The sequence below is a fragment of the Pleurodeles waltl genome, chromosome 7 (genome assembly GCF_031143425.1).
Source record: "Pleurodeles waltl isolate 20211129_DDA chromosome 7, aPleWal1.hap1.20221129, whole genome shotgun sequence".
NCBI classification, from domain to species: Eukaryota; Metazoa; Chordata; class Amphibia; order Caudata; family Salamandridae; genus Pleurodeles; species Pleurodeles waltl.
This window is the reverse complement of record NC_090446.1, coordinates 412,152,528-412,170,711: the sequence shown is the minus strand read 5'-3', so window position 1 is coordinate 412,170,711 and position 18,184 is coordinate 412,152,528. Positions and strand designations below refer to the sequence as shown.

Below are 18,184 nucleotides of genomic sequence, written 5' to 3'. Positions count from 1 at the left end.
TGTTCCTGGCCACAGAGTGACAAAGGCACTCTCCCCATTTGGGCAGCAACTTGTCTGGTTTGTGGCAGGCTGGCAGGAACTGGTCAGCTTACATTAGAATTCGCATTGGTATTCAGAGGGGCATCTCTAAGATGCCCTCTGGGTGCATGTTACAATAAATTGCACACTGGCATCAGTGTGCATTTATTGTGCTGAGAAGTTTCATACCAAACTTCCCAGATTTCAGTGTAGCCATTATGGAACTGTGGAGTTTGTGTTTGACAAACTCCCAGACCATATACTCTTATGGTTACCATGCACTTACAATGTCTAAGGTTTTGCTTAGACACTGTAGGGGCATAGTGCTCATGCACATATGCCCTCACCTGTGGTATAGTGCACCCTGCCTTAGGGCTGTAAGGCTTGCTAGAGGGGTGACTTACCTATGCCACAGGCAGTGTGAGGTTGACATGGCACTCTGAGGGGAGTGCCATGTCGACTTAGTCTTTTTCTCCCCACCAGCACACACAAGCTGTGTGGCAGTGTGCATGTGCTGAGTGAGGGGTAAACAGGGTGGTGTAAGACATGCTGCAGCCCTTAGAGACCTTCACTGGCATCAAGGCCCTTGGTACCAGGGGTACCAGTTACAAGTGATTTATCTGAGTTCCAGGGCTGTGCCAATTGTGGAAGCAAAGTTACAGTTTAGGGAAAGAACACTGGTGCTGGGGCCTGGTTAGCAGGGTCCCAGCACACTTTCAATCAAAACTTGGCATCAGCAAAGGCAAAAAGTCAGGGGGTAACCATGCTAAGGAGGCATTTCCTTACAGACACATCACATTTTTACATTGAAATCTGACATGTTCTTTGCAAAATGCCTAGCTGTAGATTTTGGCCTCTAGCTCAGCCAGCACCTAGGGAAACCTAGCAAACCTGCGCATTTGTGGAAATTAGACACCAAGGGGAATCTAAGATGGGGTGACTTGTGGGGCTCTGAGTAGGTTCTGTTACCCAGAATCCTTTGCAAATGTCAAAATGTGGCCCAAAAAAAACACTTTTTCCTCTAATTTCGGTGACAGAAAGTTCTGGAATCTGAGAGGAACCACAAATTTCCTTCCACCCAGCGTTCCCTCAAGTCTCCCGATAAAAATGGTACCTCACTTGTGTGAGTAGGCCTAGTGCCCGCGACAGGAAATGCCCCAAAACACAATGTGGACACATCACATTTTCAGAAAGAAAACAGAGCTGTGTTTTACAGAGTGTCTAGCTGTGGATTTTGGCCTGTAGCTCAGCCTGCACCTAGGGAAACCTACCAAACGTGTGCATTTTTTAAAACTAGACACCTAGGGGAATCCAAGATCGGGTGACTTGTGGGGCTCTGACCAGTTTCTGTTACATAGAATCCTTTGCAAACCTCAAAATTTGGCCAAAAAACACTTTTTCCTCTCACTTCGTTGACAGAAAGTTCTGTAATCTGAGAGGAGCCACAAATTTCCTTCCACCGAGCGTTCCCCCAAGTCTCACGATAAAAATGGTACCTCACTTGTGTGAGTAGGCCCAGGTGCCTGCAACAGAAAAATGCCAAAAACCTGTAGAGGTTGAGGGGATAGCACAGCGACTTGATAAGCTCATATTTTTCTTCTATGCATCTTTTAGGCTGACTCTGCTTTATGGACCCAGACAAGTGAGGTATCATTTTACTTGGGAGACTGCTGGGTGGTAGGAAATGTGTGCCACAGCGGTGATCCCTCAAAGAAAAGTGAGGAAAATATGCTTTTTAAGTAAATTTTGAGGTTTGCAGAGGAGTCTGGGTAAGAAAAAGTAGGGGGATCCAGGCAAGCCACACCTCCTTGTACTCCTTGGGGTGTCTTTTTTTAAAACATGTCTGAATTTGGTAGGTTTCCCTAGATGAAGGCCGCACCCAGGACCAAAACGATAGGTGCACCCCCCCCCCCTCTCCCCCCCAAAAAACACACGTAGTTTTGCAATAGTTCATTTCGGTGTGTCCACATACATATGTGATATTTCAAACACTAAAATTGTGAAAAGAAACGCACTTAGGCTATGTTAAAAAGACCAAGTTGGTGGCATGCTTCATCATCGGGGGTCCCACCCGAGACACCTAGCGTGTCACAGGTGTGCTGCGACACCAGATTACAGCGGAGCAGGTTTTGTCATTTTTACCACACATATTGGTTGGATTTGGCACGAGGGTGAGTAATGGATCAGTGGATCAAATTTTATTAACAAGAGATTTCACAAAAATGAAATGCACTGTCAATAACTGAAAGGCCAAAAAACTGAGCCAATGACTCACAGCTCGTGAGCTGTAAAGCCACAACAAGGCACCAACCGCTTCACAGTCCATTCACACACCTTTCATACATGACATGCACAAGACCATTCAGGCCGCCAGCCATGGGCCCAGCACATTACAACACTCGCATCGACAGACAGCGCCACTCAAGGGCCCATCACTTACATGCACCCACATGCCTGATAGCAATCACACCAGCTGATAGGAGTGTGTGGACTGGCGTTTGGCTGGCAGTGTGTTGCAGTAGCCAACAGCAAGTCAATATTTACACCGTCAGCCAAGTGCCACTCCACACACAATGGCATCACTGTTTTTTTTGTTTTAAAAACAAAGAAACCACTAACTAATTAGAAATAATTACAAAACTATAAAAAACACAAAAGCTCTAACTAAGTACATGACAGAAATGCCAACCATGAAACTGAACACGTGAAAATATAAAACAGGCAGTTTACACTCATGTTAGTTCCCAGTAATTCTTCTGGGTGTGGTCATTCCTGAAACAACCACCCACACACAGCCCAGGCTTTGAAGGACAATCTGGGCACTACATTTGAGTCTCCCTACGGATACCTCTTTGAGACCAGACTCTACATTTGTTAGCTGGAAAGTCTTTTTTTGACATGGGAGGAATGTGCTCAGCAAAGTGGTGATCTTTCAATCTAGACACATCCTCCACCACTGCTTCTCTAGGAACTCTTGCCTGTTCCATCACAATAAGGCTCTCTATCACTGACTCCTGAAATTTCACAAATGTCATCTTTGACTCTGGAGACCTATCCTTAAACACAATAAAAGCATTAAAAGTTGCCAAGTGGAAGAGGTGAATTGCTAACTTCTTATACCAAATGTAAGACTTACGAATAGCAGTATAAGGTTCCAACCTCTGATCAACTTGATCTACACCTCCCATGTGCTTATTATAATCTAAAATGCACACAGGTTTGCACACTTCAGCAACCTGGCCCCAAACAGTCATGGGGAAGTACTCTCATCATGGATGGTACTTAGCAGGTAGACATCCTTCCTGTCTGAAATTTTCAAAGCTAGCAGCTCATCATTCCGCAAGGCACTGCACTGTCTCCTCTCAAGTTGTTTTACAGACAAGCTCCCTTGGATAGCCTTTCTGGTTACAACAAATTGTGCCACAAGCAACAGTGTCCTCTCTAAACAATTCCATGAACAACTGCACTCCAGTATAGAAGTTATCTACATACAAATGGTGACCTTTGTTGAACATTCGTCTACAAAGTTTCCACACAATTTTCTCAGTAACTCCAAAAGTGGGAGGACAACTAGGGGGGTCAATACTGGAATCCCTTCCATTGTAGACACGGAAACTACATACGTATCCTGTACTACTTTCAGACAGCATATACAATTTAATTCCATATTGTGCCCTCTTGCTAGGAATGTACTGCCTAAAAACCAAACGACCCTTGAAGAGGACGAAAGACTTGTCCACAGCTATTTCTTTGCCTGGAACAGACCTCTGAAAAACGTTCTACAAAATGATCAAGGACAGGCCTAATCTTAAAAAGACGGTCAGAATCAGGGTGATCTTGTGGCAAGGCTAAAGCATGGTCAACAAAATGCAGCATCCTAAAAAGAAGCAAGTACCGATTACGGCTCATGGTTACAGGAAAAATAGCTGCTGCCATCAAGGGACTAGTAGACTAATAAGAAGCCAGTGACCGCTTCCTTATCAACCCCATCAAAAGAGTCAAACCCAAAAACCTTTTCATCTCCTCCAAATTTGTGGGAATCCACTGGGTAGGCCTAGAGTGTGGCCTAAGTCTAGCAGCATTGTCCCTCAAATACTGCTCCGCATACAAATGAGTCTGCTCAACAATCGTTTCCAGAAACACATCATCCATACATAACTCAAAGAAATTGACAGGCAAAAAGTTCCCTGTATTGACTCTACACCCTGGGAGACCAGTAAAGGCAGGCAACTCTGGCTGCTCCATGTTTGGGGCAACCCAGAGTTCAGGTCTTCTGACAGGAAACCTTTCAGACCCAGGTTGCTGCACTAATGGCACATCAGTGTCCTCCTCTAAAACAGGCCCTTCATCTGCACTGAAAGTAGCTTCCTCATCAGAAGATTCCTCTCCGACAGAAACTTCACTGCCAGAATCTCTCACTTCCTCCTCTGCCTCAGATGCAGAGTCCGTCTCATAATCATGATCAGACAGTGACTCAAAAAGCATACCAACAACCTGCTGAGCGGTCATCCTGCGGCTAGACAAGATCTTTCCTACGAAAAGTAACTCAACAAATGCACCACCAACAACCAGCACTGTGTAAGATAAGTAATACATTGTAGCTTTATTACTAAGAGTTAAAAACTCCAAAACTATACCGCTCACTTGCCTGAAAAAGCTTGACTCACCAGCAACTACTCTGCACAGACACAGCAATCACCAATGATATCCCACAAAAAAGAAAGAAAGAAAAGCAAATTAGAAATAAGACAACACAAATATCATTGTGCACAAATCTAAGGACAATTTCACACACAACCCTGTATTTAGTACACCACCTAAAAACATGTCATTCATGCATGGCAGCAATACTCCTTTGGAGTAAATTGTTTTTACTTGCCCAAAACATGCAACTATGCAAAACCGCAGGTCAACCACTGCCAAAACTGCAAGGAACCACAGCAAAGAAAGCAAAAGTTTTGAACTAGAACAAAAAAGGGGGGAAAAAATATCACAAATGCAAATACTTCGCCAGTTGACAAACACCCCACCATCAAGCATTTAGAAATTGGTGCCTAACTGGAATCTGCCCCCCATAGGGGCAGAGGGGCCTACTAAAACATATGCCTATCTGCCCCAAGGGGGGCAGAAAATACCTTTAGTAGTGTGTCCTCATGGGGAGCGACCCTTGCCCAAGGGACCACCCCCCAAACAAAAAAAACACACACACATACTATCCCTGGTGCCTAAGTGGCTTCTGCCCCCCTTGGGGGCAGTGGGCCTTAAAAAAATAGGCTGATGGGCAACAGTTCTATGCCCCCATTTGGGGTGCGACCCTTGCCCAGGGAGGCACCCCCGTCCCCCCAAGAAGTACATGAATTTAAAAAATCCCTGGCGTTCCAGTGGCTTCTACTCCCAAGGGGGGCAGAAATGGCCATAAAACACATGCCCCCCAAAGGCGAGCGACCCTTGCCCAAGGGGCTGCTCCCCGACACAGAAACAAGAAAGTAGAACAAAAAAAAGAAAATCCCTGCTGTCTAATGGGCAGTCCTGCTTGCCTGATCGCAAGGCGATCAGGCAACAGGAATGCTCAAAGAGACATCGGGGGGAAAGGAAAACCCTTTCCTTTCCCGCGATGCCTCTTTGTTTCAAACCCCCCCACCCGCCAGAGGAGAAACTTACCTGTTTCTCTGATCGCAATCTAGAAGCACATGGCTTCCATCGCAACCGGCACCCTGAAATTATGTCAGCGCACCATCGCACGCTGATGTCACTAGGGGTGTGGGGGTGGAAGGGGAAGGGCTCCCCCTTCCATCCCTGCCTTCAAGCCTACGGAGGGAGCGCTAGCGCCCCCTCCGAGCTCCAGGCCCAGGACGTAATGGTTACTTCCTCGCCACAGGAGCACTGTACCGGTGGACTTAAGCATTACGTGCCCGGCACAGAAGGGGTTAATACCGTTTTCAGCTCTCGCCTACAGGCTGCTGTAGTGATTTGTCAGAGACCACGTTACCAGTGCACATGCACATTCAAACAGTACATTACATGTTGGGCTTTTAGTGTGTCCCATTCAGGCACTGACTTTTGGCATTTATTAGACTTTGCTGTTGGCTGAGTGAGATGTCCTTGAAGTCATGTTTTTAATGGAAGATTTTAGGGGGTTTTAAGTATCCTACTATAACCTCTCTATCTTCGTGTCCACGCCTAGCACTATGTATTTTCATGCATGCACCATAGCCATCCTGTATTTGAAGTGCTTTTGTTTTGTTTTGTCTTTTTTTTATAATGAAACATTACCACTGTGTTGGAATGAGGTTGCCACAAAAACAAATTTGCAGAATCAATAGGTCAGCATTGGGTAGCAAAGGCAAGACCAATTGTCTTTGCCAGTGCTTGTTATTTGATGTTTGGGGCACAAATGAGCTTATGTGTCCTGGAATTTGAAAGCTGCCTGAGAACAATAGTAATATTACTAAGGCAGTTATCTGTTCTTGGGATCGCTAGCGTTTAACAATGCATTGATGCCATTTACACGTTTTCCTATTTAACATCTTTAGTTAGAAAATAACACTTCATTTTGCTAGAAATCCTATGTACATCGTTATGTTTGTCTTTATTTGCCTTTTTCACTGAATTTAGAAGGTGTTATCTGCACTTCTACTTGTGTTTACCAAGTTAGGCTGGTGAGAATCTCATCTGTGGATATGAGGATTTGTTTCTGAATGTGTATGTGCTTTCATTTGCTTATTTAATGGAATTATTATTATGCTCAGAACAAAAATCTGAGAGATTTTGTGGTCAGTCGCAGTTTGCGGGGATTAAAAGGGGTGGTGCGTGGCAGGAGGATTATATTAAAATTAAACTTTTTTTAAAAAGAGAAAATAAAACCTGCTTGCCGCGCCGTGCTGCTTCTCCATCCCCTCAGGAGGCACAGTCTCCCAGCCTGCTCTGCGGCCAATCCGAACACTGCTTTCATGCTACTGGCAGCATGAAAGCAGCGTTCAGATTAGTCGGAGCACCCTGGCTTGGGCACTCCAAGGCAGAGAGGAAGTCTATGTCTACTCTCTCAAACCAGGCAACACAGTGCCAGGTTGGAGAGAGCCCTCTGCGCGTGTATGTTTAGCTAGCCCAAGACTGCCAGCCAAACATACATGCGAACTGAGGGGAAGTGCTGTGCACACCTCCTCCGTCTCCATCATCCCCCATTGCCCGCCCCTTTTACTATAAAACCATTATAAAGATATTTTATTATGGTTTTATACTAAAAGGCTTGCAGCTGTTGCTGCTGGTGGGAGGGCTAAGGGCGGGGGGCAATAGTCCTCCACCATAGCGGAGGAGCCGCCTCTGTTAGTTGTCTTAATTATACTTATTACGTTTTTCCTAGGTGTCATTTTGTGTCTTTGGGCAGGAAATCATGTCACCAGTGTTAAAACCACCATTCGCTCTACACGATTAGAATCAGAGTATGGTTTGGTCATGACAGCCAATCCTGCTGTTAAGGCAACCCCCTAGCTTACAGCCTACAGAGGAAATGCCAGAGTGGCAAAATGGCGAATAAAGCCCTGTCTTTGGGGTCAGAGGAGTTTTAGGGCATGGGCAAAGTGGGCTCTCGCCCAGGGCCCCCAACTTTAGAGAGGCTCCTACATTAACCTTTCAGAACAATTCCCACACTGTCCAGTGTTAAAAAAAAAAAAAACAGTTTGTTAGCTTACTTTTTTTTGAGCCAGTCCAGGCTGTCTGATCAGTCCGAGCCCCACCTGAGAGATATACAGAGGTAAAGAATAAACCTATTTGATTCTGGTTTGATTCAGCAAGTAATATAACCTTTCTAAGTGTGAAGGTCCAGCCTTGCTGCAAAGGCTTTTATCTTTATTCAGCATGTGCCACTGTGCAGTAAAGATTGGCATGGTGTGGTCCCTCTGTGACTTCAACGTCCTTGCAGAGCTGCTGCTTCCCGGCAGTGTGATAACAGCTTGCTTACTCCTGAGTCTGAATACCTGCCACTCACAGCACAGGCAGAGCAATAAACAAAAGCACCCATGAGTACCATATACCCAAATGAGATTGGACAGACTAGCTACAGTGTAGACTGTGGGTAGAAGGCTTGGTCGGACTACTAGTTTTTCTGGCAGGTAGGCAACATTTCAGTGTGCAGTGCAGAGTGGGATAATAAGCTCCCTCATGATTACATCACCCATGTGGAGCTGTTGCTGGGCCTAGTGCCATCAAGGCCTAACACTGCCTGACTCAGTCCCTGTTCCTTATAGAGCAGAGACTGAAATGCAGTAAACAAAACAAAAACACCCTCCATATGCACAGGCCCAAAAGATGAGACACCATTCCACTGCAACACCTGAGCGTGTTTGTTTCAGCAGCTATTATTATGTATAATTCTCTGGTGCTGTCCAGCCAGATAGATACTGATTGCTCCAGGGTTGAACCCTTAAGTAGGATGTCCAAGTAAGAGGGTTGGCAATAATTTGGCTTAAGTCGCCAAGGGTGTGAATGAGCTCAAAACGGATAAAAGTTCAGAGTTGTTCTGAGCTCGGGCCCAAAATGTGTTTGGCCCAGGGCCCCCATGGTGCTTAAGATATCCCTGTTTGGGGTTCTCTAAGATCTCAGGGTACAGCATAAGTTTTAGCCCTCCTGCGTGTTGCTTTATTCAGAAACTATTGATGCATGAGTTCTTTGATCTGTGACTTACAGTTCTCTTTATTGCTTCAGATATTTGCACCAGAACATCGACCAGATCCACAAAATGATGTTGGGGCCAAATACAGTGTGAAGCATCGGCCTTTTCCTGAAGATGTCGATAAAATTCCATTTGTAAAAGCTGACTTGAGCATTCCAGACCTGCACGATATTGTTACTGAGGAGGTGAGTGTGACAGTTGGCAAATGCTTCCTTTAGTTCATAGAGAGATATACATATATATTTTAACAAAGGTTAAAGGGACGTTATAATTTGGCTCACATTTTGAACATATGAAACCATGGAAATGCATTAGTTATAGTTCGTTATTTCAAGTAACTATAACTCCTGCCCTAAGGTAACTATAACTCACGCCCGCCATGCAGTTTCCTGCTAAATAATTTTACTGCAAATTTTACATTGATTTTTTATCAATTATGTTATCAAAGATGTCATGAATAATGTATTATGTGGGGTAATTAGCAGTGTGTGGTGAGAGTGAGAGTTATAGTTACCTTAGGGCACGAGTTATAGTTAGTTTATGTAGGAAAGTGCTCCTTTTTGGCATGGTTACCCCCCACTTTTTGCCTGATATTGATGCTGACTTGACTGAGTGTGTGTGCTGGGATCCTGCTAACCAGGACGCAGAACATAGTGTTCTTTCCCAACTGTACCATTGTTCCCACAATTTGCACACCCCTGCAACACAGCTATGTAATTTGTAAAAGGTACCCCTGGTACCAAGGGCCTGTGGCCGGGGAAGGTCCCCAAGGGCTACAGCATGTATTATGCCACCTTAAGGGACCCCTCACCAAGCACATGCACACTGCCATTGCAGCTTGTGTGTGTTGTTCGTGAGAAAAAAACAAAGTGGACTTGGCACCCCTCTCTGGGTGTCAAGCGCACAAACCACTGACTGTGGCATAGGTAAGTCACCCCTCTAGCAGGCCTTAAAGCCATAAGGCAAGGTGCACTACACCACAGGTGAGGGCATAGCTGCATGAGCAATATGCCTCTACAGTGCCTAGCTCCATTGTTGGTCATTCTAAGTGCATTGTGACCATATTGAGTACATGGGCTGGGAGTTTGTCATCACAAACTCCACAGGCCCATAATGGCTTCATTGAATACTGGGAAGTTTGGTATCAAACATCTCAGCACAATAAACCCACACAGATGCCAGTGTGGGATTTTTTGAAAAATGCACCCAGAGGGCATCCTAGAGATGCCACCTGTATGTTATCCAAATGGTTAGTGCAGGATTGACCAGGCTGTGCCAGCCTGCAACTTTCAGACAAGTTTCTGACCACATGGGGTGAGAGCCTTTGTGCTCTCGGTGGCCAGAAACAAAGCCTGTCCTACCACAAAGAGAGCATTAGTATTATCTACCTTAGCCTCTGTTAAGCCTCTGGGGAACCCCTGGACTCTGTTCGCACTATATCTCATTTTGATATAGTATATACAGAGCCAGCTTCCTACAGCATGTACTGTAAGTCGAATTATAGAATTATTAGCTAGAATGTCCGGACATTAACACAATTAGCAAATAGCACAAAATACACACTTTCCTAAACGTAAGGGGCCTACACAGCGTTTCATACACGAGTCCCACCTAACACGGACTGAGGGGGTCAGATTGCAGCGTCAAAGAAGGGGGCAGTTACACTAGTTAATCCTCGCATGCTAGGGATGTTTTAGTATGGGTGAATCTACGGGGTCACTCGACTGGAAAGAATGTAAGCCCTTGTGGAAGGTAAAGAAGCACCTTGGTAGCAATGGGCATTATTTATTCTTCCAATATTAAACAACATGTCTTCTTAGTGACACTGTCACCAACATTTTGCAAGTTGTGCATATCTCCTCTGGATTCTAGGGAATTATTTTAGTAGTGTATTAAATATTTAAAAAGCATTAGTATTATCTACCTTAGCCTCTGGGGAACCCCTGGACTCTGAGCACACTATATCTAATTTTGAAATAGTATATACAGAGCCATGTTTGCAGGATACTCATTGCAGCAGGGCTGAATGGTTTTACCTCAGAGGTATATTCACTCACTCTTTGCCGTAAGTAAACAGAAAGTTGATCAGATGTGGCTTCTGCTTCTAGGGAAAACACGCTGCGATTTTTGAGGCATAAACAGTTGGTCCACAAGTTCAGTTTTTGTGAATCCTGAAGTATTAGGTTGCTGTTAGTTGAAATGAGTTCGTTCAGCGAAGCGCAGAGATGTGTCCAACATAATCCCAGGATGCCAAAATCCATGTCAGCTTTTTAAGATGACTGTTAACTAGATTTGTTGTATGGAAATTCATCTTAGATGCATATTCAGAAAATCTGACATGGGCCTGATGACCCTGGACCCATGTTGGACACTCCAGTTTAAAAGAACAGGAATCGGTAAAATAATTAAGTGCGTGACCGTTTAATGTGTTTTATGTTGTTAATTTTCTATTTGTTTTTGTAATTTATCATCTGCTGTATATTTCAGTTGCAACTCAGGCATGAAAAGCTGAAGAAAGTAATGGCCAAGCAGATTGCTTATGAGACTGATCTTGATCTGCTTAAAGAGGAAGAGTGGAATAAGAATAGCTTTCCAGATTCAGTGTTGGATTGCAAACCACCAGTGACTTCAGAGGAATTCCAAACTGCACGCCTTCTTCTATCTCATTTTGGGTTCCTCTCTTTAGAGGCCCTTAAGGTAAATAAGTGCTATGGAAGCAGTATCAAAGTGCACAGAACTGACAGATGGAGCTTTTGGAAATTTTAATACTTGTTATTAGATCAATGAACTCAGTAGATTAAGTGGTGAATGGCACAGCTGATCTTTGCGGATAGATTAGTCTAATAATAACATATTATTACAATAAGTCCTATGTGTCAAAAGGATTTATGCTCTCCATTGTGCCTTTTTTGCTGATCAGTACGAAAGAGTCATTCAAATGTTACTTTACACGTGACATGGCCATTGCGAATCCTGAGCAAATTTCATGCCCTTTAATGCTGATATGTGCTCCTGATGGATACTTACTCCTTAATATTCCTCGTCCAGTTTCCAATGCCACCTTCCAAGCCCTTTAATGCTGATATTTGCTCCTGATGGATATTTACTCTTTAATATTCCTTGTCCGGAAACGTTCCCCCCACAGCAGTGACTCTTGATCATCACCTGGTGGCACTGTGATGTTCTGACTCTGCGTGCCCAAGGTTTGCCAACATACGAATATGTAATGCATCGACTGGTGCGGTAGTGTTCTTTTCTGTTTTTCTGCACCACATTGATGCAAATCTGGAGCTCTTATTGGTGATTCTCCATCGAAATTCCATGTCTTTTCACAGCTACTAGGCCAATCAGTGAATTATGCAATTTTGTAGATCAATTTAGAATAAATATTACATAACACTAGGGTCTACAAGGTGTAGAAATCATGTGATATCCCTAGTGGTTGGCATTATATATTAAGAACTCTTGATCTGGTGAAACACAAACTCAGTATCTAAGAGGTAACAGTGGTTGGGGTTGTCTAATAAAAATGTAGCAACGTTAGAATGAGGAAAGGTTGAGAGAAAGACCAGTAGCTTAAACCTATGCCTTACAGTTTACGTGCATCTCTTTGATGCCAGTTCATAGCACATGATGCTATATTAAAAGGATTGTAACTTATGAACTACAAGTAACAAAAAGAATATGTGTGATCAAATTAGTAACCCACTGAGTATCTACATGAAATATAAATTTGCAATGTGCATATCACACTTTGCCCTTTTTAGCTGGCACACTAATCCTCTGTGCTACTTTGTGATCAGTCAAAACTGTGACTATACTAAACACAGATTTCTCTGGCAAGTACAGTTGTTAATTTGTCAGCCAGTTGTCATGTGAAAACTGCCTTGTTGTTTGATTGTGGTGTATCAGTTCACTACAAACTGAAAGTTTGCACAAATTCTGTGAACTTAAGTGCCAACTAGCCTCTCTCAGGTGTCTGGGTCTACAGTTATTGTTAACAAGATAACGGACATCAGGCACGAGCCAGCCAAGAATCAACTGTAATGCACTGGGTGTTTTGGGTGACATTAAACATAATTTGTGGAAAAAAAGAGCACATATTTATGGTCGTCACTCAGCAGTGTGCTGTAAAGTTGTGCAGGTTGTGGGACTGCCCTCTACTTGCTGACTTTTGGGTGGGTTATGCTTAGTCACTAAAGCTATTCTGTGCCTGGGTGCTGGGAAATGCAGTGCTCGTAGAGCAGATTAGTTATTCAAAAAAGTGTTCATGGTTTACCCACAATTGGCACAAATTGCAGTCCGAACATACTGCATAGTTTATCAATATGTCACCACTATCCTATTCCTTCCTCACCTCCCACAGTTATTACCTCTCTGTGTTCTGTGTAACTAGTGCTGCGCTTCACTGAAGGGGGCCCTCCTCTTGCCACCTCCCTTGATGCTGAATATTGGATGTTTGAGACTCGACAGGCACTTAAATTGCCATATAAGACTGCCCTATTGTAGGAGGCTGGGCTGGCTTATAGTGTGTACCTTGTGGTGCTTACACCTTGTGCCAGGTCCAGTTATCCCTTATTAGTAGAATAGAGGTGTTTCTAGCAGCTTAGGCTGTTAGAGGTAGCTATGGCAAAGCAGCTTAGGCTAAACTAGGAGACATGCAAAGCTCCTACTATACCACTTATATCATATAGCACAATATCATAAGAAAACACAATACTCAAAGTTACTGAAAATTAAGGTATTTTATTTTAGTGACAATATGCCAAAAGTATCTCAGAGGATACCCTCACTTAGGAGGTATGTAATATACACAAATTATATGTACACAAACCCATAACAGGTAAGTAACAGTAAGAAAAGTAGTGCAAACAATGTAGAATCACAATAGGATGCAATAGGTAGGAATAGGCCTAGAGGCAACACAAACCATATACTCCAAAAGTGGAATGCGAATCACGAATGGACCCCAGGCCTATGGTAGGTTGTAGGTGGTCGCTGGGACTGTGAGAAAACAGTAAGGGTGTCTAAAATACCCCACCCCAAGACCCTGAAAAGTAGGAGTAAAGTTACCCTACTACCCCAGAAAGACAGTGTAATCGAGATAGGGGATTCTGAAAGAACCACAACTGCTACCAAAGCACTGAAGCCGGATTCCTGGACCTGAGGACCTGTAAAAGGAGGGGACCAAGTCCAAGAGTCACGCAAGTGTCCAGGGGGGGCAGGAGCCCACTAAACCCCGGATGAAGGTTCAAAAGGGCTGCCTCCAGGTGGAAGAAGCCGAAGATTCTGCAACAACAGAAGGTGCCAGGAACTTCTGCTTTGGTCAGAAGATGTCCCACGGCGTGCTGGAGGATGCAGAAGTGTTTCCACGCAGAAATACCACAAACAACCCTTGCTAGCTGCAAGAGTCGCGGTTGAGGATTTTGGGTGCTGCTGGGGACCAGGATGTCGCCCTTTGGAGACAGAGCGGGCGCTCAGCAACTCAGCGAGCCCCCACAGAAGCAGGCAGCACCCGCAGAAGTACCGGAACAGGCACTTAGAAGATATGAGGACAGCGGTCGACTCAGTGTCACAAAGGAGGGTCCCACAACATCGGAGTCAAACTCAGCGAGTTGGGTAATGCAGGACGGAGTGCTGGGGACCCAGGCTAGGCTGTGCACAAAGGAAGTCCTGGAAAAGTGCACAGAAGCCAGAGCAGCTGCAGATCACCCAGTACACAGGTTTGCTGTCTGGCGTCGGGAGGCAAGGACTTACCTCCACCAAATTTGGACAGAAGGGCCACTGGACTGTGGGAGACACGTGGACCCAGCTCCTGTGTTCCAGGGACCATGCTCGTCAGGATGAGAGCGGACCCAGAGGACCGGTGATGCAGAAGTTTGGTGCCTGCGTTGGCAGGGGGAAGATTCCGTCGACCCACTAGAGATTTCTTCTTGGCTTCCAGTGCAGGGTGAAGGCAGACAGCCCTCAGAGCATGCACCACCAGGAACATTCGAGAAAGCTGTCAAGATGAGGTGCTACAATGTTGTTGGTAGTCGTCTTGCTACGGTTTTGCAGGCGTCCCGGAGCAGTCAGCGGTCGATCCTTGGCAGAAGTCAAAGAGGGAAGTGCAGAGGAACTCTGGTGAGCTCTTGCATTCGTTATCTGAGGAATAGCCCAGAGGAGAGACCCTAAATAGCCCAGAAAGGAGGATTGGCTACTGAGAGAGGTAATCACCTATCAGGAGGGGTCTCTGACATCACCTGCTGGCACTGACCACTCAGAGCTGTCCATTGTGCCCCAACACCTCTGAATCCAAGATGGCAAAGGTCTGGGACACAGTGGAGGAGCTCTGGGCACCTCCCCTGTGAGGGGCTGGTCAGGGGAGTGGTCACTCCCCTTTCCTTTGTCCAGTTTTGCGCCAGAGCAGGGCTGGCAGATCCCTGAACGGGTGTAGACTGGCTTATGCAGAGATGGGCACCATCTGTGCCCATCAAAGCATTTCCAGAGGCTGGGGGAGGCTACTCCCCCCCAGCCCTTCACACCTATTTCCAAAGGGAGAGGGTGTTACACCCTCTCTCAGAGGAAATCCTTTGTTCTGCCTTCCTGGGACCAAACTGCCCAGGCCCCAGGGGGGCAGAAACCTGTCTGAGGGGTTGGCAGCAGCTGCAGTGGAGACCCCGGAAAGGCAGTTTGGCAGTACCCGGGTTCTGTGCTAGAGACCCGGGGATGCATGGAATTGTCCCCCCAATACCAGAATGGTATTGGGGTGACAATTCCATGATCCTAGACATGTTACATGACCATGTTCGGAGTTACCATGGTGACGCTACATATAGGTAGTGACCTATATGTAGTGCACGCGTGTAATGGTGTCCCTGCACTCACAAAGTCCGGGTAATTTTCCCTGAACAATGTGGGCGCACCTTGGCTAGTGCCAGGGTTCCCACACAATAAGTAACTTTGCACCTAACCTTCACCAAGTGAGGGTTAGACATATAGGTGACTTATAAGTCACTTATGTGCTGCGAAATAACGTGGACGTTATTTCACTCAGGCTGCAGTGGCAGTCCTGTGTAAGAATTGTCTGAGCTCCCTATGGGTGGCAAACGAAATGCTGCAGCCCATAGGGATCTCCTGGAACCCCAATACCCTGGGTACCATATACAAGGGAATTATAAGGGTGTTCCAGTGTGCCAGTGAGAATTGGTAAAATTAGTCACTAGCCTGCAGTGACAATTTCAAAGCAGAGAGAGAGCACAAACACTGAGGTTCTGGTTAGCAGAGCCTCACTGATACAGTTAGGCACCACACAGGGAACACATACAGGCCACAAACGTATGAGCACTGGGGTCCTGGCTAGCAGGATCCCAGTGACACATATCAAACACACTGACAACATAGGGTTTTCACTATGAGCACTGGGCCTTGGCTAGCATGATCCCAGTGAGACAGTAAAACACCCTGACATATACTCACAAACAGGCCAAAAGTGGGGGTAACAAGGCTAGAAAGAGGCTACCTTCCTACACCTATGGATAGATAAAGAAGAAAAAAGGTGAGTTAACAGGGCCTGGCATCCAAGCCGAGCACAGAAGGGCACCCAGAGCAATCTTGTTAACAGACCCAGCTGCCTCCATTCAGCACTGCTGACCTGGCGCCTGAAGCCCATTGTGCACATCTACATTGTTATGCTCCAGAAAATAAAATGAAAGCCCATTAAAAAAAGGCTTGAACTGTGGCTAGGAGCGTCCGCTTTACAGTGTGAATAGTACTACCTGGAGCAGTCGTAACGGTTGACTTTGTCTGAGTGCGCCCTCCTGAACTTGGCGTCCGGTGTGGTGGCACCATTTGTAGACCCCTAAAGCTGGCACTTCTCTCCCTTAGGATCTTTTTTTTGTGAAACATTTTATTAACTTTTCTCATTCAGTTACGTCGGGGCTCCTAGGCCCTCCACAGTCAAAACAAACAGCAACAGGCATAGCAGCATTGCTAATCGGTATCATTACAAAACGTGTCTCAGGAACAGATTTTAAGAAAGGCAATATATACAGGGCAGATATTCCCCCTTCTCCTGTTCGGGCAATGATGCCTCCTCATTCCATGGGAACCCCACATTAAATATTAAGTGTCCATGGTTTATCTGGATTTGTGTCTAGGTGGATCCCCATGCCTCTGCCCAACCAGTCCATATTTTATAATACGTTTGGGTTCATCCCCTTGCTTACATTTATGGGCTTTTCCAATCCCATGCAGAAATCTATACCTCGGGCCCACCCCACGACTGAGGGGCGTGTGCTTCCTTCCATGCCTTTGCGGTATCCCTCTTGACAAGCACCAAGCCCAACCTTAAGAGCATTTTTTGATATTGTGCGACTCCCAGCCCATCAGTGATTTGCAGAAGGATAAATTTGGAATCCCTTGGAATTTCCCAGCCCAACACCACCTCCAGCTGTCTCAGGACACACTCCCTGAAAGCGGCGGGAACAGAGAAGTACCAAAACCTGTGAATTAAATTTCCTGGTCTATACCCACAGCACAAGCAATCGCTGGTGGCCAGAAAGCCCATGTGGTGAAGGCATGCCCTGGTATAATAAGTGCGATGGAGCAATTTAAACTGAATATGCCTGAACTGTGAAGCTATGGCTGTCTCTTTGGATGCCTCCAATACGTCCCTCCAATCATCGTCCAGGTCCCCCAGATCCATTTCCCAGGCCCTACGCACCATCTCCATGGGGTCTGACACATTCCTGAGTAGCATTATGTCTGCGGTAGCTCATGTTCTTTCATATTTGTCAATAAGAGCTTAGCCTCCAAGGGACGAGAACTCCGGTGCCCCCGGGATTGCCCGAAGCGCGAGTGTCAGGGCATGTCGGAGTTGTAGGTATGTTAAAAACCTACGTGCGATGTAGTGCATAAGTCCCTCTGTAAGTGTTGAAAGGATTTCAATATGCCATTGTCCAGTATGTCACCAAGCGTTGGAATACCTACCAGGTCCCAGACTGCAAAATCCTGCAGGGCCGCGACCCGCAAGAGGTAGGAACTCTGCCATAATGGTGTTTCTATAGTCAATCTATTTTTCCAGCTTGTAGCCTTTTTTGCTTCTTCTCACGTCTCCAGCACCACCCGAGTCGCCGGAGGCAGCTTCCTCCCCACGACCCCTCTGTATAACAGATGTGTGATACCCCACATTCCTATGACTGTTCCCTCTAGACCGTAAGCCAGGTCTGTGAACCCTCCAAGCCACCAATCATTAATTATAAGGAGATGTGCTGCCCAGTAGTACAGTTGGATATCCAGTGTGGCTATGCCTCCCTCTAACACTAGCCAACAGCACTTGTCTAAGGAGATACGCAGGGCCCCACTCCCCCATAGCAATGTACGCAATTGGGTGTTCACTTTCTTGAAAAAGGACCTAACAATGGGAAACAGAGGATTCTGTAAATGGTATAAAAGGCACAGTAGTGCCACCATCTTGAATATGGCTGAGCGCCCCAGTATGGATAACGGTAGAGCCTT

General features: G+C 45.7%; 1 protein-coding gene across 4 annotated transcripts in view; it reads left to right on the top strand.

The window, feature by feature from the left end:
- Positions 1-18,184, top strand: part of RALGAPB (Ral GTPase activating protein non-catalytic subunit beta) — a 1,713,320-nt gene that overhangs the window by 1,177,884 nt on the left and 517,252 nt on the right. For all 4 annotated transcript variants that reach the window (XM_069243900.1, XM_069243898.1, XM_069243901.1 and 1 more), the window contains 2 exons: positions 8,719-8,871; positions 11,174-11,383. In XM_069243900.1, coding sequence (XP_069100001.1) covers positions 8,719-8,871; positions 11,174-11,383 — 363 coding nt within the window. The remainder of the gene's footprint in view (positions 1-8,718; positions 8,872-11,173; positions 11,384-18,184) is intronic.